This window comes from Triturus cristatus, chromosome 10 (genome assembly GCF_964204655.1).
Source record: "Triturus cristatus chromosome 10, aTriCri1.1, whole genome shotgun sequence".
Classification (NCBI taxonomy): domain Eukaryota; kingdom Metazoa; phylum Chordata; class Amphibia; order Caudata; family Salamandridae; genus Triturus; species Triturus cristatus.
The window spans coordinates 647699529-647725009 of record NC_140593.1 but is presented as its reverse complement, the minus strand read 5'-3'; the positions used below and the strand labels follow the sequence as shown (position 1 = coordinate 647725009).

Here is a 25481-nt window from a genome sequence, read left to right as displayed (position 1 = left end):
CTCAAACAGACTTACATAATTAATTTTTCTGTAGATTGCATAATGTGCAAAGAAAAAGATTTCTTTTGCCACTCTTGTGCAAATGTAATTTAGGCAATGCCGGGCAGCGTTATTTTTTTATTCAAATGCTTGTTGATCCCTTTGTATGCCACTCTCTGATGTCATTTCTATGGTCCTCCTGGAAGAGCAGGACATCCCAAATTGACAGTGATTTTGTATAATATTTCCATGTTCAATGAACTATTGTTATTAGGAATTTTATAGAAATGGATTGATGTTTTTTAAGATGCATTTTTAATGCTGGATGGCTTTTTAATGTAACAATTTATCATATTGTATTTTGTAACAAATCTTTTAGCCTTGCTTTACTGTTTTATTATATAATGTTTAATGTTGCATATATTTTATGTGCTTTATATGCTATAAAAATATAGTGAATTAAATAACTTTGGCTGACTGGCTGATTGCCTTTGCTGCTCTGTTATCACGAGCGTGCTTGTGCGTAGAGTGCTTTCCTTTGTCACTAGTTTGGTGGTTCTGTGCTTAAGAGCATTCCCACAATTATGGGATGAATGTCAATGTACTTCTTTTTTCACCCAAAAGAGAACGCCCTTTAGCACTTTTCTTTCTTATACAAGTTGTGCAGGAATTGCTCATGAGATGTGCATTTTTTTTCAGGGCGTCTGCAACCAGGAGACCAGATCCTCGAAGTGAATGGAGATAGTCTGCTGGGAGCCACCAATGAGCAGTACGTCACAAGGAGCCAATACGTTGGATTTCGTTTTAGCAATGATTGTTAGCACATAACCAGTCAACAGAGAAAAGTGTCTAGAAAGAGACTGCTGGGCTATAGCAGTGTACAATGCAGGAAGAGAGTTGCCAGAAAATTAGAATACCCCACTCTTTCAGTCACATCGCTGATGGCACCAGCACAAAGCGAGTGCACTAAGTGACCCAACCCTCCTTAAATGGTTCCCTTCAACCTTTGAACCTTTTGTCTATTCATCCTTCTTTTCTATAGCCAGCTATCATTTCCATCTTCCATGTATTCCTCACTCATCTGTATTTCCGTTCACCTTTCCATCGATCTTCTATTCTAACCTATCTAAACATCATCCATCCAACCAATCCAGCCATCCATTCATGAATCTCCCGTCTATAATTTCCTTCATCTAAGCATCTATCCTTACAGCTCTCATCTATCCACATATCGATATATCCATCTTTCATACAGGCATCCATCCACCTTTTCACCTATCTTTGTGTCGACCTATCATTTCACTCCTCCATGAACCATCCTTTTACCAATCCATATTTTCATCCTTATGCGCCTTCTATCATCCATTCTTTCACCCCTTCATCCATCCTTTCATTTGTTCTTCCATTCACCCCTCCTTCCATTCACCATTCCTTCCTTTCAGTCTTCCTTCCTTTGACCCTGCCTTTCTTTCAGCTTTTCTTCCCCTTCCTTCTTCTTACCATTTCTTTCATGCACCCTTCCGTCCCCTTTCATTCTTTCTTTCTTCATTTTTCTCTCATAGATTACATTCTTACCCTTTCTTTCTTAACTTTCTGTCTCCCATGTTTCTTTCTTTTCTCCCACCATTGCTTTTTCTTTTAACCTTGTCTCTCTTTGTCTTTTTCACCATTTTCATAATTTCTCTTTCTCTGTAATATAGTAAGTAACATTTTAAACAGCGCAGTGTCCTGACGCTATCTAGACCAACTGTCCGATAGGAATAAAAACACAGGATGCCCGTGTTTTTAGGTCTCGCCTGACCCAGCGCATGCGCTGGTCTGGCGAGACTTATTGAGAGGGCTCCAAAAAGTGCTACCAGGCCAGCCTAGAGCTACAGTGCATGTGCGCGGGCGCGCGCGCCGCGCTTTACCGCGATTACTTTCACTTTGGCGGCCACACGGCCGTTTTGATGTTTGATCGTGATCACTTTTACGGCCGCACATAAGTATTTAGTTATGCAACTGTTGCATAACTAAACACTTATAAGGTCCCAAAGGCGAGACCTATTGGCTATGCCAATGCTTGTTTTCTTTCCTTTCCGTGCAATAGTATTCCCTTAAGTGTCATTTGTGAGCCTTTTGTCTACAGGCCTGCAGTAGAAGAGGCCCATAAACGGTAATCAGTTTTTTAGTGAGACCCAGTGTAAGAGACTCGTTGATGTGCGTCAGTGTCCAGGTGTCAGCCACTCTGCGGCATGGCCGCGAAGACCGTAACTTCCCCTTAGTGCTCAGCGCCAGTAACGTTCCACTCATAGCCGCAGCCTCAGTGTCTTTACCTCTGTGACTCAGTCAGTGACTTCTTCAGTGCACCTCATTTGATGACTTCTAGCCAGTGTGTGCAGTGAGTTCAGGCAGTGCCCCAGATTCAGTGACTCCACCCAATGCCTCAGTGACTGTAACTTCATATCAGTGTCTTCTGTCAGGGACTCGACAACAGTGTACCTGTGTCAAAACCTCAAAGTCGATGCCCCACGTGCAATAACTAAACGTCAGCGATGGCAGAGTTAGTGACTCAGCAGAGGTTACCCAGTAACAGTGACATGCCTGCTTTATTTCTCCATAGGGCTGTGGATGTCCTGCGAGCTGCCTCTGCCACCAGTCACATGCGCCTTCTCATTGCTCGGGACGATGATGCCAGGTGAGGGTGCTTACGCCTTTAATGGGGTGGGCACTGGTTTGTGGGCATCTGTAAAGGGTCGGTGTTGTATCCCTTTAACTATCGCTCGGAATTGGAATGCCTAGCGATGTTATGTTCTGTCTCCATGGTGCAGCTGCTGTCCCGTCGGGATTCCTGCTTGATGACTCGGCCGGACTACAGCTTCACCGGGGTGCTTCCGACTTTACCCTTGTACTCGAAATTCAATAAACTTCTCTTCAACCAACTCCACGATTCATATTAATGTTGTTAGAGATACAACATTATTTTGGCGACGAGGATGGCTAAAAAAGGGCGGGACATTGTAGATGACGTGACCTAGATAAAATGGGCATCATGCTCAAACCAGGAAATGATACTCCCATAATTTTAGGAGATATGCCCATTTCTTCATTTGATGTTTGTGCAAATAGTAATTCACATGAATTGAATGCAATTCTTCATAAGTACAAAGAAGTTTTTGCCCACAAAATTGGTTGCGTCAAGGGAGTGTAACATGATATTAAGCTTAAAAAAGATGCTTTACCTGTTATGCATAAAGTTAGGAGTGAACCACTCAGTGTTAGGAAGGCTTTAAAAGATCTTTTGGGTTGTTTGTGCAAGGACAACATTATCAAACCTACTGATTCTTCAGAGTGGGTTTCGGCTGTTGTTTTAGCAAAAAAAAAATAGAAATTTGCATCTATGTGCAGACTTACACTCATTGAACAGAAATATCCTTGTGGACTGTCATCCTTTGCCACTTATTTAAGACATGTTAATGGCAATCGGAAAGGCTACTCATTTTTTGCTTATTGACCATAAGTCAGCGTATCACCTGATTGCTCTGTCAGAAAGGTCACAAGATTTAACTACATTTGTCACTCCCTTTGGCACTTTCAAATACATGAGACTGCCTTTTGGATTAGCTTCCGCAGCTAGTGTATTTCAGAAACTGATGGATTCATTATTTGGAAGCGTCAAAGGGGTGCAAGCATCTCAATATGACTTTCGGAAATGGTAGTGACGAACATAATACTGCTTTGAACAGATTTAAAAAAAATTACATGATAAAGGTATGACAGTATCCAAAGAAAAATGTAGTTTTTTTGTCAAAGAATTAGAGTATTTGGGTCATTCCATTACCTGTGAAGGTATCAAACCAAAGAAACACTTTATTTATGCTACTGTCAATGCTCCAGCACCTGTGGATAAGGATTCTCTGAGGTCTTTTTTGGGACTCAGCGAAAATTATGCACGTTTTGTACATGGTTATGCTCTATGTGTTGAGCCCCTGAGATGTTTAACCCGTAAAAGTGAAACATTTATTTGGAAGCAATGACATAAAGATGCTTTCATTAACGTTAAGGACATGATAAAAAATGCACCTGCTTTGCAACCATTTTCAGGTGGTTTAAAATGTACCATCACTGTGGATGCAAGTTCTGTTGGGCTAAGAGCTGTTCTTACTCAGTCATATAAAGGGAAAGAATGTACCATGCTTTCATTTCACAAACTTTGAGTAAAGCTGAATCTAATTACAGCACGATTGAAAGGGAAGCACTTGCTTGTACATGGGCTGTCGAGAAATTCAAGAGTTATCTGTAGGGTAATTCTCTTGATTTGTTGACAGATCACAAAGCTTTAGTTTTCCACTGAGTGGAAATTGTACAGGTTTGGCTTCTTCTAGACTAGTCAGGCTCATCTCAAAATGACAGGAATACAATTTCGAGATTAAACATATATCTGGTGGGGCAAATTTTAGAGCAGATTGTTTATCTCGCTTACCTCTAAAAGAGAGCTCAGATCATAACTAAGCATACTGATGATGAATGTGTTGTTTCAGCAATTGATGCATCAGAGTGCACTGTTGGAGTAATTTCTGAGAAAGATTGGATTCAACGTTATGATACGGATGAAGTTCTCAACAAGGTCATAAGATACATTACCAATGGTTGGCCACCAGTTAGAAACTTAGAAAAGTGTTTGGTACCTTTTCAGCAAGTTTCTTCTGAATTAAGTGTTGAGAATAATTTAATCACTAGACATGGTTTGTTTGTTCCACCATTTAAATTAATTGAACCGTTGATCAAAGCTGCTCATGTTGGTCATCCAGGTATGTCTGGCACTTAGAAATTGCTATGTAAGTTTAATTGGTGGCCTGGTATGGACACTTATGTTGATAAATATATCAATGGATGCCCTGAGTGCTTATTTTCTGATAAGCATTGGAAAACTAGCAAAATTCCAACCTGTGTTAATAATTTTCCTAATGAACCTTGGGAAAAATTAGCTATAGATTTTTCAGGACCTTATAATGTGCTTTGCAATGAAATGAAATATCTTATTGTTCTCACTGACTACTACTCTAAATGGGTTACGTATGATTTTGTTTCTTTTCCTAATACTGATTCGGTTATTGAATTCTTGGAGAGTAAAAAAATTGCACTGAAGGTTTTCCAAGGAAATTAGTGTCCGATAATGGAACACACTTCACATCAAAGAACATTGTAGATTTCTTGAACAAATATTGTAATAAACATGAGAAAACACCTCTGTATGTTCCTGCCGCTAATGGTTTAGTTGAGAGATCTAATAAGTTTTTTAAAGAGAGCATTCAAACAGCATTGCTGTCAGGGTGAACCACAAATGCCACTAAATAAACCTGTGCTTAACTCTTTGGTAGCTTGGCACAAAAGTAGTCGGGCTTAAATTAGAGGCAATGTGCAAGGTATTTATGCCACACACAAATAGTAATAAAGTGAAAACACAATACTAGAAAAATCCCAAACCAATTTAAAAAAAGGGAATATTTTAATAAATAACACACCACAACAAATTAAACCCAATCGTTAGAACAGAAATTATAAATTTTTAAAGCTTTAAGTGTAAAATAGTACCTAAAAGATCAAAGCGCCAAATGCGAGAATCTGCTTGTGTGAGCCCAGGACAAAGTCAAAAGTTAAGGCCAACCATGACGGAGCACATTTGGGTTACATAAAGTGGATTGGGCTTGATCTCTGCGTGCTTTCGGACTGAAAAACAATCTTGAAGAAAAGTTCCTAAGAAAGTAAAGTTTTTCAGAGCAAGCCAGCTGGCAGTGTCCAAGCTAGAGGCGCCATCGTCGGGGAGTCACTGAATGAATTAGTGGTGAAGATTTCTACTTTTAGACTATCATTTTTTGGGAAGTTGAAAATCTCCAGCGGGATGAAGCTGCAGACTGTAGCCAACGAGGGCTTCCCGCAGCCAGATTCCCCTCCAGAGAGGACCCGCTGAACAGGATTTGCTGCTGAGAAGAACGTAGCGGGACCTACATCGAAGTTCAGTCGACCGGCAATGCACCTTGGGCAGATTGGCGAGTAGGTAGGTCCCAGTCTTCTGTCAGTTTGTAAGTCACTTGCTGGTGAAAAATTATCTAAGACACAAATTTCAGGTTTTGGCTAGAGAAGCACTTCTGTAACCAGTTCCAAGGGTCCAGGACTGGCTGCGCACCACTTCAGGGGTCAGAACTCATTCCAATTTGTGAACAGATGCAGGGTTCAAGGTCTCTGGAGCTTGGTATGTCCCTGTAGCTCTCACATTAGGGCACAAACTAGCCCATGGAGTCACTCTGGTATTCCTGGACTCAAGCAGCAAGGCGGGCCTCAAGCAGTAGGCCAGTCCTCCGAGGGTACAAGGCATGCGTCAAGCAGCAAAGCACTCTACTGGTAGAAGCAGGGCAGTTCTCTTTGGTACAAAGAAGGCCTTAAGCAGCTGGGCCATCTATGAAGTACAAGACAGTCCTTCTACGGGTTCTCCACTGGTCCAGTAGTGGACTGGCGAGTTGATCCGAGGGTCTAATATTTATATCTAGTGCAAGCCTTTGAAGTGGGAGAAAATTCTAGCCTATCCCCCATCTGGTTCTGCAAATTTCCTTCCTTCCCCTGCCCAGGCCCCAAGTGGTCTAGGGTAACAAAACACTGATGTCAAGTTCTTTTGGTGTGTGCTGGAGGCAGCCCTTTGAAATGTAAGTGGGGCAAGGAACAGCTCCACCCCACCCATCCTAGCAGGATGGCCGATCCTGCTACCACTTAGTCTACCTTTGTCTCACTGTGTAGGAGGAATACATAAAGGTCTGTCACCTATTCACAATCATGTGACCCAGGACACAGGCTGTAGGCGCCAAATGGTTAGGACTAGAAAATGCCAACATTCTAAAAGTGATATTTTCAGAATTGTGACTTAAACTCCAACTTTACCATTCTAGAGGATTTTAAATTAGAATTCTTTTAAGACCAATCATGACATTTCTACCTGTCCCCAACCAAAAGTTAGTATTTATTAAATGTGATAAGGTAACCTAATGTTAATCTATTTGGAAAAGTATGCCTTACTAAAGTGGAAAACAGATGTGGGAGTTTTTTACTGCTAGGACATGGAAAACTTAAAAAACACGTCCTACCTTTTAAACACAAGGCATCCTTTCCTGCGGGCTGTTTGGGGCTTACCATAGGAGTAAACTATTTGTATTAAAAAGGGAGGTTTAGGTCTGGTAAAAGGTTTATTTGGCCAGTCGAATTGGTAGTTTAAAACTGCAGATTGATTCCAAAGGCAGGCCTGAGACATATTTTAAAGGGCTACTGAAGTGAGTTGCACAATAAGTGCTGCAGACCCACTGGTAGCATTTAACTGACAGGCATGGGCTACATGTAGTACCACTTTACTTGGGATTTACAAGTACATTAAATGTGCCAATTGGGTGTAAACCAATTTTACCATGTTTAAAGGAGAGAGCACAAACCCTTTAGAACTGGTCATCAGTAGTAAAGTGCACAGAGTCCAAAAGCCAACAAAATCGAATATCAGCAAACAGGAGAAGATAAATAAGTTTGGGAGACCACAACAAAGGCTTGGGTCTAACAACTCCCAATTCTCTTTTCCAGTGAGAGTCACCTGTGATTTCATATGCCTAGAATACTGATATTCCTAGGTTTCTGTTTCCTTGTCTTTCTTGAAATATTGCTCACTGTATGCAAGACAAAAAGCAATTACAGTTCTCCATCTTTCTGTTTCAGAATCTCCCTATTATGTTTTGCTGAATGTTGAAATGCATTGGAGCGATTTGCACTTCTCTTTTGCATGGTGAAGTACATTTGGTGATTACTTGCAGGGATAACCTTTGGGACAATAATGCAGTTGGTAAAAAAGCAGTGGATAGGTTTACTGCTCACTAGGGAAACTCATAAGAATAAGGGCTTAGCAGCTCAATTTGACCTTACCTACTGTGAGGATGCAAGCAGATCTCACCTGCAAAAGTAAGTTGTTGGGAACTTGTGGGAAAATAAAGAGCGTCACTCTCTTCCTTGCCCTTGTGTCCTTTTGTTTGAAACCTGGAGACTAATAGCTGGTAGGTAAGCACGTTAGAGAGTAACTGCTCTGGAAATTCTTGGTGGTAAGGTGCCACCTCATGTGAAGCGTCTAGACCTTGTGAGTGGGCCTCAAGTTACTTTCTATTATTTGTACACCAATGTGAGGATTAAAGAATCTGGTGCACAAAGAGTGGCACAGCAGTTAAGTGGGCCACCACGATCGGACTGTGTGGTTGAAAAACTTAAATAGATGGTATGGCATTACAAATTACTTGGTTCCCAAGAGCTTATCATCTATGCATCAAGGCTATACACTTGAATGTGAGTTTGTCATGCATTCCAAGGGTTTACAGGCAGCTTAACCTAGCAGCCAGGTGCGTAGGTTGCATTCACCCCCCCAATAAGGCTGTGAGTGGGAGTTATATTTGTACATAATTATGCCGTCCAAATCTAGAACAGGAGAGATTATATCAGTTGATGTGTATCTCACCCCGGCTTCTGCCAAAAAAGTGGTGGAAAGTATTTCCACAATGTTATCACCTATGTAAACCTGTGAGAGGTAGATTTTTGGATGCTTTTCCAAGGGGGTCTTTCTGATTGTATCTCAACACAGAATGTGTGAAAAGCTGGCCTGAGGGCATTTTTCTGTTGCCATTGTTCAACCTGAGAACTATAAAAGTGGTTGTTGGAGGACCTTCTTCAAAGATGATCCACTTTGAATCCTGTTGTCGGGGGGGGTAGAGCTAGAAGGAATTACTGAATCCCGTGAAAAGACCTGCAGACTTAGAAGTAAGTGATTGTTTAGCTTGAAAACTCCCGGCTATGAGTTATCTCAGGGCAAAGTAATGTGGAAAATAGTACAATATTTTTGGGAAAGAATACATGAGGGGAAATTCTTAAATGTGATGTTTTCCTGGACAGCGAGGGTACAGTTACCGATGTGTGCCTTATATGATAAATGGGTGAATTATGTGTGTGTTTGGCTTTCCAAACCATGCGGCTGATTTATTTATTGGCGGACAGAGTAATTACCATTGCCATGGGGAAGTATTTTAATTCAGCTATGGCAGGAGTACTTCGCTCACTGTAGTAAGTAGTGTCTGCTGCCCCTGCGGACATCCCTTCCATTTCCAGGCACCATCATCAGGGCGGTGCCTGGAAATGCATTGCAAGTTTGACAAATGGTTCTGTCAACATGACAGAGCCGTACATCAAACCTCCAGCTTTTTTTAATTTTCAAAAAGAAAATCTCAAAGGGTAATTTTTCTTTTTGAAAATAAAAAGAACAATACCCTCTTCACATGGGAGCATTGTCTCATGGAGTGGGGGTCATTTACATTTTTTCACTGCACCTTACTGCCACGTGAAAACTGGCCTGTATCCACCCAGCCTAAACAGGTTGGGCGGACACCTTATTCCGTTGGGCCATCGGAGGTGTGTATAGGCGGTGGAGACAGAGTAGTCTCCGTTGCCTATATGAGGAAGGTCTGCCCAATTCTCAATGAGGCAGGCAAACATTCAGGTTGGCGGAAAACATTTGAATCTACCCCCAAGTCAGTGTTTCTGATTTCCGAAATTACTGTATTTCCAATATTTAGAATTAGTCACTGTGTATTAATTGTGAGTGTTTGAATCAGCGAAAGGATTTTCTGATAGGGAGCTACACTACACTTAGGTTGTGCTGCAGGCCAACCTAAATGTATGTATGGAAAATCAAGGCCCTCTATCATACCTTGCAACAGGAGAAAAAATATGCCACTTTAGTGAGAGGGTTTGCACCAAAAGAAGACATCACTGAGTTCTGAGAATAGAAGGAATTCCTCAGTCCCCTACTTACCTATTTCACATGTGTACACATGTAGATCATAATACCACGGCCATGAATGTGGGCTGTGGTGGTCGATGGGAAATGTTCAGTCTCTTAGGAGACCACAAACAAGAAGGAGTATGAGAGAATCCCAGATTAGGACTTTGCACATATTTCTGATGAATGTCATGTAGGCCAGTTGAGACACTAACCGGGAGCTCTACTCTCCATTCGGAACAGTTATTGCAGGGCCCTCTTCTGTGTTGGAGTTTCACAATCTAAGATAATAATCTATTGTCATGGAGATCTCTTGACGTAAGCACTGGGAAATACCCCAAACCAAGATGTAGTTCTCTGTCTTTCAGGAATGGTGGGGCAGCAGCCCAAGGTGGTGGTCATGAATATAGATGTGCCAGCAGCAGGAAGTCACGCCTATGCCATGTTCCCATCAAGTTCCTGCTACAGCTGTCCATGATTAGGGTTAGCCTTCAAAGCTCTCATCGATGCTTAGTGAAATCCTCTTTACAACTGCCCACAATGCAGATGGGGCGCCTAGATAGCCTCACTGGTAACAGGCAGCTCTACAAATTCACCTTATATTATGTTACATTACATCACTGAAACTGAAGTTCCATGATGCTGATAAGTACTATGAGTATTGACATTTCTGCTTGCCATGCTTTATATACAGACACAGAAGCAACGCCATACAAGTAGAGCCTTCTGCATTTCAGATAGAAGAAGCGTAGTATTTATGTAGCATAGGTAGGTCTGTATTAGCGGTGCATATCTGCCCTACCCATGAGAGAATTAAGTGCTGTTTCTGGAATCTAGTTCTGATAGTAAGGGCAATAGCACCTAGTGAGTGCGGTTGCACAAGGTGTCCCTGTGGAGAAATGAAGCTGAACAGAGATACTAAGTCATTTCAATCCACTCAGCTGAAGGTGTCCATCCCAGTTCCTGTTAGTGAGCCTACAGTACAAAGCAGCTCATCTTATTGAGCACTAATTTTGCCATTTTAGAGGGGTAGTACAGATCCCAAATAAACCTCATTATTACACTTGCACGGGAAGCTGACGATCACTTTATGGGCATGAATTCTCTTTTCTTTTGGCAGATGTTCTGATCAGAGATTTAGGGTGCACTGATAGAGTGAAGCAAGAGTGGATTTCACACTGTTATTACACATTTTGTCCTTGCTTTGTAGAGTCACATATATCCTCATCTGCTTAACATATCTACACAAATAATATGCAAAGCAGAACACCATAGCTCCAAATCATTCATTTGGTTTACCATTCACACAGCAAAATTAAAAACAAACTTTTTAGGAATTGTATAAAACAATGTGTATCTACAAGGACATCATATAGAATTTGGCCACTGTATACAGAGTCTCAGTACTTTCAGGCCTAGCAATTGGTAGTCAATGAGGTCACATGGCAGACCCTTTTGGTTTCCCCTTCTCAGAGTCTGGTTCAGGTATTGATTCTACATTACTGTTTTTCTGCTTACCTTATAGGTTGATTGATGTGTCTTTCAGCTATCAGATACCTCTTGTCGTCTGCATTTCCTGAAACCCAATGGCTATGCCCAACATAATGACTTTGCGTTACAAGCTCTCATTGCAACCCCTGAGAAGCATCTGGCAGTTGTCACACTAGTCTCTAGACAATAGCCCATCTTTCTCTAATATAATTATATTGAAATTTATAACTAGACACTTGAAATATTGTGGCACTGAGAACAGTCCGTGAGAGTGATAACAGAGGAAGTTATAAGTGATCACAACTGCAATTAGCAGAAGCGGATAAATACCTTTCTTTGATTAAAGAGGGGTCCGCATATGTACTGCCACAAGACTGAGGTCATAAAAAGTGGGCAAGGCTTAGGAATCAGAATAGGCTTCATCAGAACGAATAAACAGGTCATATCATAATGCTGCACATGATAGACTAAGGTACGGAGAATGGGAGGACATCTATAGCAATCTAAATGTCCTAGAGAAAGCCTACGACTAACAGGGAGTAAAAAGCACAGGCAGAAACATTTTGACCAACAAGTAATAAGAGCTCCAAGGTCCAACTAAGCCAAGCTTACTTAATCTTGTAGTTGTGAGGAAAACCATAAAAAAGTTATCTAAACCAACTTCACAATTTTAATAGTAACAAGACCACATGAGGAACTCAAACCTTCTACAATTGGCAAACTTTTCACAATACAAAACATATTAAGAGCTCATGGGGGGCCACATAGCAACATTAGTTGTTGGTGATTAGTGACTCCAGTGAAGAAGCTTGTCATCTGGTGTGGGTGAGGAGTCCATGACCTTTTAAGGAAGATCTGGAGTAAGGCTCTCCAGAGAATTTGTATCTCAACATTCCAGCATGAATTAGGAAGTACATCATTTTTCTCTGCATGCAGCGTACTACTCTTTTGTTTAGAGATAATCATAGAGAAACTGTACTAGTCACCAACGGATCTCTCCCACTCCCCCAATTAAGGGTTAATGGCTTAATATTGCATTTTCCATCTCTCTGCCTTCTCCGGTCAGAACCTGTGTCCCTGCCACATTGCCCTTCTGGTTCTGTGTTGTGCTTCTAGGATCAAGGCAGAATGAAGAGAAGCAACAGATCGCATATGATGATTGAAGAGCTCTACACATTTATTCAAAGGTGAAGTGTAGATGCCGAGAGCTATGCATGAACACTATATTTATCCGCACAAATCACTGAAATGCCATTTCCATTGTTCATAGATGAGAGTAATGCTGTTGTAAAGCTAGGTGTAATGCTGTTGTAAAGCTAGGCACTATTTTTTACATATGTCACATAATTTCATGGGGTTTATGGGGAAGCAAAGGCTGATCATGATGGCACCCGAGTGAGCTGGGGCAGCGACAGGTGTCAAGTATTTAAAGGAAAAAATTAAAAGGTTTGAGACGTAGGATAGGACCATGTGAGTCTCAATAGATGGCGACAGTAGGACAATAAAGACAAATTTCAGAGGACCAAATTCCAATTCATAAAGGTTTATTTTATTCAAATTTAAGAATCGTAACAGAAATCATAAAGTGCTTAGTCAAATTCAAATCATCATCAATAATATATTGAATAATGCCAATTGCGAGAGGTAATAACATAGCATCACCCTCAAAAGCAGTTCAAAAGTTAAAGAAGTTTATGTATAAATATTAGGCAGACTAGCGCAGAGCTAGTCCAGACCAACATGAAGTCTGCCTTTGTGAAAGTGAGCAAAACGTTTAAGTTTAAGTCATTAGGCAAGCTAGAGTGGAGTTCAGAAAGCAAAAAAAAGTCTGGCATTTATCCCAAAAAGGGCACATTTTATAGGTTTCAAACAGTGCAACGTACACTCGTGACATTGTGAGATTTTAGGTATTACGTCTCTGCTAATAATATTTAATTCACACACACCAATAGTAAAAGAAAAATATGTGGTACATCAAAAAAGAAACAATTAGAAACACCTGATAGAAATTGGATTACCAGTTGACTGGGGTGTAAGCCCTGGTAGTCAAGCAATAATTACAATCTTAGTCAGTGTAGGTCTCAAGCAAACCCCAAAATAACCTGTGCTCAACCTCTGGTAGCGTGGCAGAGAGCAGTCAGGCTTAACTTAGAGGCAAAGTGTAAATTATTTGTGCAACACTTCAAACAGTTAAACTATAAAAAACACCACACACGATGGTCCCACACCAGGTTAGAAATATAGATCTGAATTTAATAAATAAAACGAGACCACAACAGCAAAATCCAATGAGAAGAACTGGAGTTATTGAAGTTTAAAGTTTATAGTGAGGAATAGCGCTAAAAAGCACAAAGCGTTATTAGAGGATATCTGGTTGCACCGGACCGGAATAAAGTCACAGGTTCAGGCCGACCACATGGCCGATGCCTTATGCGGAGCCCTAGATTCAATCAATCAATCAATCATAGCATTTATAAAGCACACTACTTACCCGTGAGGGTCTCAAGGCGCTAGGGGTGGGGGGTGCTGCTACTGTTCGAAAAGCCAGGTTTTGAGGAGTCTTCTGAAGGTCAGTAGGTCTTTGGTCTGCCGTAGGCGGATGGGGAGGGTGTTCCATGTCTTGGCGGCGAGTTGGGAGAATGATCTGCCGCTGGCAGTCACTCTTCGGATGCGGGGGACAGAGGCGAGGGCGTGGTCAGCAGAGCGGCGCTGGCGGTGTAGAAGCTGAGTCGGCTGTTGAGGTACGCTGGTCCGGTGTTGTGGAGTGCCTTATGTGCGTGGGTGAGAAGCTTGAAGGTTATCCTCTTGTTGACGGGGAGCCAGTGCAGGTCTTTCAGGTGGGGTGTGATGTGGCTGCGGTGAGGGATGTCGAGGATCAGGCGTGCAGATGCGTTCTGGCTGCGTTGGAACTGTTTCAGGAGTTTGGCTGATGCTCCTGCGTAGAGGGAGTTTCCATAGTCCAGTCTGCTGTTGACGAGGTTCTTGGTGACCATCCTTCTCGTTTCGGTGGGGATCCACTTGTAGATCCTACGGAGCATACGGAGGGTGTTGAAGCAGGAGGAAGAGACGCCGTTGTCCTGCTTTGTCATGGAGAGGGTGGGGTCGAGGATGACCCCTAGGTTGCGTGCGTGGTCGGTGGGTGTTGGAGCTGTTCCCAGTGCGGTTGGCCACCAGGAGTCGTCCCAGGCCGAGGGGGTGGATCCGAGGATGAGGACCTCTGTCTTGTCCGAGTTTAGCTTCAGTCGGCTGTTCCTCATCAATTCGGCGACGGCCTTCATTCCTTTGTGGAGATTGGTTTTGGCGTGTGGGGGTCCTTGGTGAGGGAGAGGATCAGCTGGGTGTCATCGGCGTAAGAGATGATGTTGCGGTCGTGCAGTCGGGCGACGTGGGCAAGCGGTGCCATGTAGATGTTGAAACGCGTAGGACTGAGGGATGAGCCCTGGGGTACGCCGCAGATGATCTCGGTGGCTTCGAAGCGGAAGGGGGGGAGGCGGACGCTCTGTGTTCTGCTGGAGAGGAAGGAGGCGGTCCAGTCCAGGCCCTTCTTTTGGATCCCGGCGTTTTCGTAGTGTGCGGTGGCAGACCGTGTCGAAGGCGGCTGACAAGTCCAGGAGGATGAGGGCCGCGGTTTCTCCGTTGTCTAGCAAGGTCCTGATGTAATCGGTGGCGGCGATGAGGGCAGTTTCGGTGCTGTGGTTGCTGCTGAACACGGACGGGGACTGGTCCAGGATGCCGTTCTCCTTGAGGTAGCTGGTCAGTTGTTTGTTGACGGCCTTCTCGATGACCTTCGCCGGGAACGGGAGCAGGGAGATGGGCCGGAAGTTCTTGAGGTCCTTGGGGTCCGCTTTGGGTTTCTTGAGTAAGCCTTTGATCTCGGCGTGCTTCCAGCTCTTCGGGAAGGTTGCTGTCTCAAAGGAGATGTTGATGGTTTTCCGGAGATGAGGTGCGATGGTGGTGCTGGATTTGTTGAAGATGTGGTGTGGGCATGGGTCTGACGGGGATCCGGAGTGGATGGTGTTCATGATCTTGATGGTGTCATCGTCGTTAATGTTGGTCCAGGATAGCAGGCGGTTGGTGCGGGTGGTGGTCGTGGGGGGCGGGTTCTCAGGGGTTGCTGGGGCGGTCGTGGCATTGAAGCTGTCGTGGATATCTGCGATCTTGCGGTGGAAGATAGTGGCCAGTGAATCGCACAGGTCTTGCGAAGGTGGGATGTCATTGGTTTTGGAGCTGGGGTTGGAGAGTTCCTTCACGATGTTGAAGAGCTCTTCGCTGTTTTGTGCATTGTTGTCTAGGCGGTTTTTGAAGGAGGCCCTTTTGGCGGCTCTGATGAGATGGTGGTGTCTGCGGATGGCGTTCTTGTGGGCTGTGTAGCTTTCCGGTGTTTGCTCACAGATCCAGTTCTTCTCTAGCTTACGGCAGGTTTGCTTGGAGACCTGGAGGTCTTCAGTGAACCAGCTGGCTTTCATGCTGGTGTGGCTGTTGGAGGGTTTCTTGAGCGGGGCGAGGGTGTTGGCGCACTCGTTGATCCACTATCTGAGGTTGCGGGCGGCGTTGTTGGGGTCGGTGGGGTCTGCGGGTGGGCTCTGGGCGAGAGTGGTGGATAGCTGGTCTTCTGTGACTTTGCGGCGGCAGGGCATCTGTTTGGGTGTGGTGGTGCGAGGCGAGTTTCCGGAAGGTGAAGTGGATGCACCGGTGGTCGGTCCAGTGGAGTTCAGTGGTGCGGTTGAAGGAGACGTGGGGGCTTGCAGAGAAGATGGGGTCAAGCGTGTGTCCGGCGAAGTGGGTGGGTGTTGTGACGAGTTGTCTGAGTCCGAGGTTGGCGATCAGGGTGGTGGAGTTGGTGTTGTTGTTGTTCTGGAGGTGGAAGTTCAGGTCTCTGAGGAGGATGTAGTCCATGGAGGCGAGGACGTGTGTGCTGACGAAGTCGGCGATGGAGTCGCTGAATTCTTGTCGGGGTCCGGGGGTTCTGTAGATGATGGTTCCTCTGAGGGTGGTGTCGGGGTCGGTGTGGATCTGGAAGTGCAGGTGTTCGGCAGTGCTGAGGGTGTCGTTGGTGTTTGTTGAGACTTTGAGAGTGTTCCTTTGGACGATGGCGATTCCTCCTCCTACTCCGTTGGTGCAGTCCCTGCGGGTGATCTTGTAGCCTTCCGGGATGGCTATGGCGATGTCGGGTGCCGGGGAGGGGTTCAGCCAGGTTTCCGTCAGGAAGGCGACATCTGGGGTGTTGGAGTCGAGGAGGTCCCAGAGTTCAACGGCGTGTTTGCGGGCGGAGCAGGTGTTGAGAAGAATGCATCTGAGGTAGTTGGGTTCTTTGGTAGGTGGGTTGGCAGGCCGGATGCTAGTGAAGCTGCAGTTCCACCAGGAGAAGGGTCCTTGGGTGCATTTCGGGGCGGCCTGGAAGCAGGAGTGTGCTCGTCCTGTGTTGAGTGCATAGAGGGTGCTGGCATCGTAGAGGAGGTGAGCGCCGTGGGGTACGCGGGGGCCAGGGGTTCTGGCGCTGGGCACGGGCCAGGCGTGGACAGGCGCAGACGGGCTTGCCTTAGGCGCGCCTTCGGCACTCCCGCTGCGCACGGCCGCACGGCGGCCGCAATAGGAGGGGGAAGTGAGAGGAAGGAGGCATCTGGGAGGGGGGGCGGAAAAATGACAGCAGGGGGTGGGGACGAAGGGGACGCAGCGGCAGGAAAGCGGGACCGGCGAAGGACACAGAAGGCAAAGACGGGCACAACAAAGCAGGGGGAATGAAAGGGGGAGAAAAAAAGACTAGCACAGATAAATAATTACAAAAAAACTGTTACAAAAAACAGGCAACAGCAGCAAAAACAGGCAAAGCAAAAGAGCAAACCTAGGGCCTACCACTAGCCACCAGGGATGAGGCGCAGGTGGTAGCCTGCGGGTGGAGGCGGGTCTCGAACTCCCAGCAGTAGCTGGGCTCAGGACGCGGGCACAAACTGGTGGAGCTGTGCGGCGTGGGTAGCGACCTGCCTGGATCAGGGTCAAGGGTCGCTCCCTTCACTGCGGAGAGGCCGCCATAAGAAGGGGACGTGGGAGGGAGGAGCCAGCTGGGAGGGGGGGGGCGGACGAATGGGAGCGGGGGTCGGGGCCGCAGTATAGTATGGTAAACTATAGTATACGATAGTATTGAAGTCTGCTGGCTTCAGTGACATGAAAGGATTGTTTACATTGGTCAATGGATTTAAATTTGTCGCCTTCAAAGATATCTTGGATAACTTGACACTCTCCCTGATTCAATTTGGGGAATGCATGTGGTTGTAAGGCTGGAGGAAACAAAGCGTTCCGGGCAAAGGGTGTGTTAGGTGAAGGGAAGGTTGGTAGGCCTCTGGGTCCCATGATCTTCTCCCATATCTTGAGAACTGTTTTCGTGGGGGTTGCAACGTATGCACTGCGGGGTCTGACCATTCTGTAAAGCCATGCAAGATCCCACAGGGGTTTGCAAGCCACTGCCCTGTCCGTGTGGAACCAATGTTTTTCAATCTTCCGTACCACCCATTCAGATACGTATCGGAGATGGGCCACCCAATAGTTTTCTAAGAGATTAGGACACGCAAAGCCTCCACGGTCCCTGGGCAACATAAGCACTTGGTTCAAAAAGCCTGGATGGCCTTTACACCAAATAAAGGAAGTTAGGTCATGCAGCTGGCTTTGGATATCTACCTGAGGGGTCGGGTAGGCAAGTTTTGGAAGAGGTAAAGTATCTTGGGGAGATGTTTCATTTTCACTGCATTAAGACAACCCAACCAGGAGATAGGGAGCCTTTTCCAGAGTCGTAATTCTTCTAAAATTTCTCCACGACAGGCTGGCCAGTTGGCCTGGGTTTAGGTAGAGAGGGACGGGGTCAAATTGAGGCCCAGATAGCGAATTGATTGGTTTGCCCAGTGTATAGGGGTAAGGTGTTGAAGTTTCTGTAGGTCCGAAGTAGGTATGGTAAGGTTTAATGCATGAGATTTAGCCATGTTGATCTTAAAACAGGAGACTATTTCAGAGGAGTGGAGAAGTGAAGATAAGGCTGGGATAGACGTAGCCGGAGCGGTAATTGAGAGTATTAAATCGTCGGCAAACAAGGACACTTTATGATCATGGCCCCCGAAGGGTATGCCCATTATATCTAGCGAGTGGCGAATGGCTATAGCTAGGGGTTCCAATGCTAAGGCAAACAAGAGAGAGGAGAGTGGGCAGCCCTCTCTGGTGCCCCTGCGGATCAAGATTGGGGGCATAAGCTGGCCATCAATTCGGAATTGCTACAGAAGAAGTGTAAGGGGCCATTAGCTTTAAGATCATTGTTGGTCTTAGGCCTATTTTATGGAGTACTGCACGGAGAAACTGCCAGTCAATGCGATCCAAGGGCTTGTCTGCGTCAAGGGACAGCAGGCAGGCCGGGATGTCTCGCTTTTGGACCTTTTCAATAAGACGGGCAACTCGCCGAACATTGTCACCTATTGGTGGTGGATGAACCCCACCTGGTCAGGATCGATCAAGTCTGGGAGGTAAGGCTCAAGGCGGTTCGCTAGAATCTTAGTGTATATTTTGGCATCAGTGATAAGCAGCGCTATGGGCCAGTAGGAGGTGCAGAGAGAAGGGTCTTTTCCCAGTTTTGGTATAAGCACTACTTCAGTGTCTGACATCGTGGGGGTAAGGCCTGTGGTGTCGGAGAATGTATTAAAGAGGTGAAGCAGGTGGTCCTGAAGTTGAGGGAGAAAGGCATGATCTAAAGCACCAGGAGGCCATCCGGTCCCGGAGTTTAAATTAGTGGAAGTAGTTTAAATGCTCTGTAAATTTCATCTAAGGTAAATGGTTCTTTAATTAATTCCGCATGCTGAGGGTCCAGAGGGTCCCAGGTGCATGCATTGAGAGAGGAGCAAGCCTCATCAGGCAAAAGGGGGTCTACAGTGTATAGTTCACTGTAAAATGCAGCAAAGATCTGACCCTTGTCTTGTTCGGATGTGGCCCAAGTGTTATCTGCGCATTGGATTTTAGAAACATAAGCTTTAGCAACCTGAGCCCGCACGTGACGTGCCCGTACAGCCCCCACATTGTCTCCCTCCCCTAAGAATCTGTGCTTAAGTGACATAAGGGTATGTTCTGGTTTATTAGTGCGAAGTAGTCGCAATTGACCCCTAAGCATGGCAAGATGTTTCTTGAGTGTCATTGAGGGTGTAACGGGATCCTTGCGTTCCAAAGTCTTATTGTCATTAGTTAAGCGATGTTTAACTAGGCGGGCTTCTCGGGAACGGCGATGCTTATAGAAGTGATAACACCTCTGATGGTTGATTTAAAAGCATCCCACCGTGTGGCCTCAGGCGGTTCCGGGTGCGTGTTCACCTCAAAGTAAGCCGAGATCTCCCAACGGACTTCTGCCATGTCTACTGGATCTCTTAAGACCTGGGGGGAAGGTGCCAACTACTGGGGGCCTCATATTGTTGACCCGGGACACATAAGATCACCGCCATATGGGCGTTGTCTGATATAGATATGTCTGAGATCTCTGCTGAGTCTAGAGATTTATTCAGGGAGTGCGAGAGGAAGCAGTAGTCGATTCTTGAATAAGAACGGTGTACATGAGAGAAGAAGGTATAATCACGTTCGCCCAGGGAGTGGTACCTCCAGGCATTGGTCAAGCCAATCTCTGTGAACTCCCTCTTCAAAGCAGCTGACATTGCCCCTGTCATCTGAAATGTAGTGGCGCTACGGTCTAGAGTGGGGTCGCACACCATGTTGAAGTCACCTCCAAGAATCACCTCATCCGCTAAAGGGTGTAGATGATCCTTCAAAAAGGAACTGAGAAAGGCATCTTGCGCCTGGGTGGGTGCATAGATGTTGATAAGGGTCAAGGGTTGCGTGCCCAATTGGATTTGGAGCTTTACATATCGTCCCTCAGTGTCCTGTGTCATTCGAGAAGTCGCCCCTCCCAGTCCGTATCTGATTAATATGGCAGCCCCTGCCGTTTTGGAAGTGGCTGATGCCCAACATTGGTGAGGATATTTCGGGTGAGCCATGACCCAGATATCTGTAGAGAGTAAATGGGATTCCTAGAGGAAGATAATATCAGGTTCTTGGAGGAGCAGGTATCGCCAAATCTGTCGTCTTTTATTAGGAGAGTTGAGGACCTTAACATTAAGAGTAATAAGTTTCATTGACAGGTTTGTGGTCATAGTGTCACTGGGAGTGTCCGTGAAGGCTGTTTTAGTCATGGGTGAGAGATTGGTACTCTCCTAGAGAGAAGAGGTAAAACTCGTGGGGCGTGTGACAGGCATTCCCAGTTGAGAGATCGCATATGAAAGGTTGTACGAGGGCCAATATGTCGGGCTCGACCTGCCCCCGATGTAGGAAGGGAAGAACAGGTGGGAAAGGAACAAATAAGGATGCACATGTTTTATGGCTGTTCATTGGTGCTCTCCCCAACCGCTGGTGTCCACTGTAGCCAGACACTACGGTCCTGAGACTCTTGGAGCATAGCAATGTCCATAGTCTATAAGTGGCATTTCAATGCGAGTTATGCCAAAACCCCTGTTACCAATGGAAAGGGTTTGGCACTGCAAATCCATTGATATGGAACATCATGAAGCTGGTCCACTGCAATCCACCATTGTAGTGTGAAGTACTGTCAACCACTACCCAATATTAACTAATGGGCAGGGCAATCCTCATAGGTAGTGAAAGCACACATAGGAGTTCCTCAATACCTGGACACGCATGCACTTATGCGCACCCCATCCTGTAATGGCAGGAGGGACACATAGTTTCCAGTACAAGTGGTGCCAGTGCGCCCACCCAAGTCCGCACAGCATACTGGACACGGGTTTAACCAGTATGTGTGTCTGTGCACATGCACTAACCGACATTGGTAGCTGGCACACACAATCCCAGGCTCTTTCTCTAGGAAGAGAAACGTTTTTTTATCTACTGAAAAGGCGTAGAAGCTGTCTAAAGCCAAGCTTAAAAGAAAACAAATTTTAGACTGCAGGTGGATAGACTTAAGAGGCCCACCCTTTGAGAATCATATGAGAAGCTTCTAGGAAATAGTTACAGCTTGTTGCGTCTTCCCCTTCTCTAATTGGAGAAGACAACTGGGTCGGCTTCATCTCTGTACTATATGTGGCGAACAATGAGGTAAAAAGGTCCCTCATTATGGGATATCGCATGTCTACCTATAATCCTCCCACCACAAAGGAGATTGTGCCCTCCATCTTGGCAATGCGACCTTACGCTGCTACTGGCCTGGATGAAGTTCCGAATTCAGTGGTAAAACAGGAAGCTACACTTTGGGTTTGATTATTATTTCTTGTCTTTACATTTTGTTATGTTAATAGGACAGTTCCTGTTTCATGGACTGGATGACCGTAATTCACCTGCAAGCTACCGCCAGATTGCCCTATTAAATGCGTTATGTAAAGTTTTCTCTAGATGTCTGCTGGCTCATCTTAATTCTTGGGTGTAGGACAATAAAATCATCCCACTAGAGCAGACAGGTTTCAGGGAAAAACACAGGACTTCAGATGATATAGCTGCTTTACAATTAATTAATGAGAAGTACATGATTACTAGAGGCTGTCCTGTATATTCCTTGTCAATGGACTTCTCCACGGCCTTTGATAAAGTGGATCGCCCAACACTATGGTAGAAGTTGTCTGATTTCGGCATTCCTGGAACTTTATCGCACCTAATTATCGCCCTTCACTCTGCTTCATGGTGCTAAGTCCTTCTAGGTGGTAATCGAAGACTTTCGAGGACGATTCCAATGGAAAATGTTTTAAAGCAGGGGTGTCTTCTTTCCTCGCTTCTCTTCTCTCTATACATTTCAGATTTGCCTGATTCTCATTCACAAAGCATGGGCCTACCACCTAGCATTGGGGGACGGCTAATATCAGGTCTTCTATGTGCAGAAGACATAGTGATTTTGGACCTTTCCCCCAAATGTCTTAATAGTTGACTGGGGGCTTTGCAACATTATGCTGACGCACACTTTTTGAAAATTAATTCCTCCAAAAGCACAATTCACCACTTCCATGGGAAGAAATATGCTAATTACCTTTGGTATTTAAGCTCCCTAAAATTGGAAGTGGTTAAGTCGTTCATCTTTTTGGGGAAAATTATATGCAGCAATTTGAGCGATATTGACCTCATTTCAAATAATGTGTGTAAGTCTTAGCACTAGGCAAAGGGACCTGGAGCATTTTATAGTACTGCCGGTAGAAGACACTTCTCTTATCTTTTGTCTAATCTATTCTGCCAAAATCCCGCTACCTTATTGTATGCATTGGACCTCATAGATATAGCAAGATTGTTTTTTTTTTTATAAAGTAGAGGTGCAGGTTTTCAGAAGACATATTCAGCAACACTTCAGCATCAGTGGCAGGATTATGGATTATAAGCATCTATATACATGGTTTGATGGTGGGCTTTCTGCCTTGAGAAGAGTGAAGCGGATACTCTGAGGTACTATATGAGAAAGGAAGTTCTTGTGGAGAAAAAAAGAAAAAACTTTATTCTACATGAATTTCACATCTGCCTTCGTCCAACTCCGACTTGACCAAAGCCTAGTGCTCTCTCCTCCCACCTCCCCACTAAAGGCCTGTTTAAAACAGGCTTCGCTGGCTCTAAGATTTTGCTTGGACAACGAAACTTGTAGTAAGAAACTGTATGTGACATGGCATTTACCCCATGGGGTTAGACATTTCTGGACACCTTTACTGTTACCACCAGTAAGCCCTGCAATCCTGCTGTGTGGGACATACTAGTGGTAACAGGAGGGGTTCTTGGCCCCCAAGGACCCTCAGCATCCAAGGGGACTTCATCCCCCAACCAGTAGAGCACCAGGAGGTGCGTTTGCAGAATAGTGGAGAAAGGGGACAGGCCTCTGACCAGCTCTCAGCAATTCCACTGTGTGGGACATACTGGTGGTAACAGGAGGGGTCCTAGGCCCCCATCGATCCTGAGCATCCAAGAGGACTTCATTCCTCAACCAGTAAAGTGCCAGGAGGCGTGTTTTCAAAGTGCTGGACAGGGACGGGTCTGCAATCCCTGCAACTCCAGAGTATCGGACTTACTGGAGGTAACAGGGGGGGTTATTGGCCCCCAAGGGCCCTCAGCATCCAAGATGACTTTCTCCTCCAACCAGTAGTGCTCCCAGAGTTGCGTTTGCAGAGTGGTGGAGAATGGGTGCGAGGCCTCTGACGAGCTCTCAGCAATCCCGCTGTATCGATGGCAGTTGAAAACCATTCATAAGTACACTGAAACTATAGAAATGCCACATATAAGTGATCTGAAAAGTTGGTAGCTATGTACCACTCACTTTAATGGCTCTGATTGTGCACCAGAATGATTTGATGTTCTTAGTTTTACAGGCTTTTGGTTTACGTTCTTCCAATTTTTAATAGATATTTTGTATGCTGGCCTGCAAGCTGAAATTTCCAGTGGATCTCTTGGCTTTGATGTCAGAGCGGCCTACAGTTGCGTTCTGACCTCCGAACAAGTACCATCAAACCACTTATGGGAAAGTTGGGCTGTGTTAGGTACTGGATTGTTGAACTTCTAGACATAGACCATCCAAAAAATCGACCAATGGAACATCAGGCACATTTGTAGACAGACAAAAATTTAAAAGGTGAAAATAACATAACATTACGTATATTTGTAAAGCGCACGTTCACCACTACGGGTATCTTGGCGCTGAATAACAGATGTTTGTTATTGAATATTGATGAACGAGTGACTTTTAAACACAATCCTTGTCAGATAGTTTCCAAACTAGTGCAAGACCGCCTGAGTGGAAGATAAATGATAATTATGCTTTAAAGGACAGTAATGACCTGGAGACGGAGAGAAAATGACTGCAGCACAAGGGTTATGATCACCAAAAGATTTTCCATAGTATCCCAAGAAATCAATTAATTCCAGTGCCCATGAGAAAGGAACGTATAGTCCATCACTGAGTAGCACCCACAACCCAAATATGTTGGGCTTAGGTACCTGCTTCTACATTCATGCACCAATGCAAATAGAAAGTTCCTGGCCTCTTAAATCACAGGGAACCAAAGGCAAAAGTGAAAATTGTAATCCCAGTCTGCAACTTAGCATTAAAATCTCCTCAAATAACCAAATGTGGCTTGCATGCATGAGTACTATTTGTATTATACAATTCATCAACAAATTGAAATAGGGATTTTAAATTACCAATGTTCGATTGAGTTAAATCATTATTGTAAAAGGTTATGTGATAAAACCATAAATCAACTGTGCATTTAACCCAAAACCCCCAAATGTGCTGAGTATACTTATTTAAGACTTTAAAAAAAAAAAATATTTCTCATATTTTATTAGAGATTTTTTTTTTTTTTACATGAACATCTTGGCGGTTCTGTTACAGGGTTAGCTGAATTGTTACAGGTACCATTTATACTTTGTTATGTAGGGACGTGCAAGTCCCCAATTTTTTAAGCGAAAGCTTATACCAAGTTGCCACACCCATTTTAGCCCGTCTGCAACGTGAGGGAATAGCTAGAATAAAAAGACAATCGAAACCATTAAAGAGTAGGTTCTAAACAGCCCATGTTTCTTGGAATAATACAATGTCATAACTGTCAATAAAGGCAACCCACTCTTTAGATTTCATTTTGGGTCTCAACCCTACAGTGTTTCAGCACATAAAGCTCATAGTAAGGATTGGTGTGTGTAATGTGTTAGCATGCATTTCGGTTGAGGAGGAGATGTGAGTTGAAGATATAACAACATCCGCTGGCAATACAGCTGGTCAGTCCAAGGCCCTGCAGGGGAGAGAATCTATTGTGCACACCTCGATGACAGGCTCAATAGAAACCAACAAACTCCCTAGTGGTGCCAGCTTCACTCTCATGGGAGAAGTGCAAGGAGGCTTATAAAAATAGCCAAGGGCAGGGACTTCAATGCATGAATTGGTCTTATATTGTAGAATTGGCTAGAGCTGGGACATTTGCCAAGATAAGCACGTGGCTGGAAGCTTCAGGGGAAAGGCTTAACACCGGCAACCTACTGGAGCTTGAGCTAGAACCTGGCATGAATTCTTCTTATATTCTAGAATTGGCTAGAGCTGGGACATTTGCCAAGATAAGCACGTGGCTGGAAGCTTCAGGGGAAAGGCTTAACACAGGCAACCTACTGCAGCTTGAGCTAGAACCTGGCGGACGTGAGGAGA

General features: G+C 44.8%; 1 protein-coding gene across 2 annotated transcripts in view; it reads left to right on the top strand.

The window, feature by feature from the left end:
- The window catches only part of LOC146789845 (syntaxin-binding protein 4-like), a 1170683-nt gene that overhangs the window by 278372 nt on the left and 866830 nt on the right, over positions 1 to 25481 (top strand). For both annotated transcript variants that reach the window (XM_085632209.1, XM_085632208.1), the window contains exons 4-5: positions 679 to 748; positions 2582 to 2656. In XM_085632209.1, coding sequence (XP_085488335.1) covers positions 679 to 748; positions 2582 to 2656 — 145 coding nt within the window. The remainder of the gene's footprint in view (positions 1 to 678; positions 749 to 2581; positions 2657 to 25481) is intronic.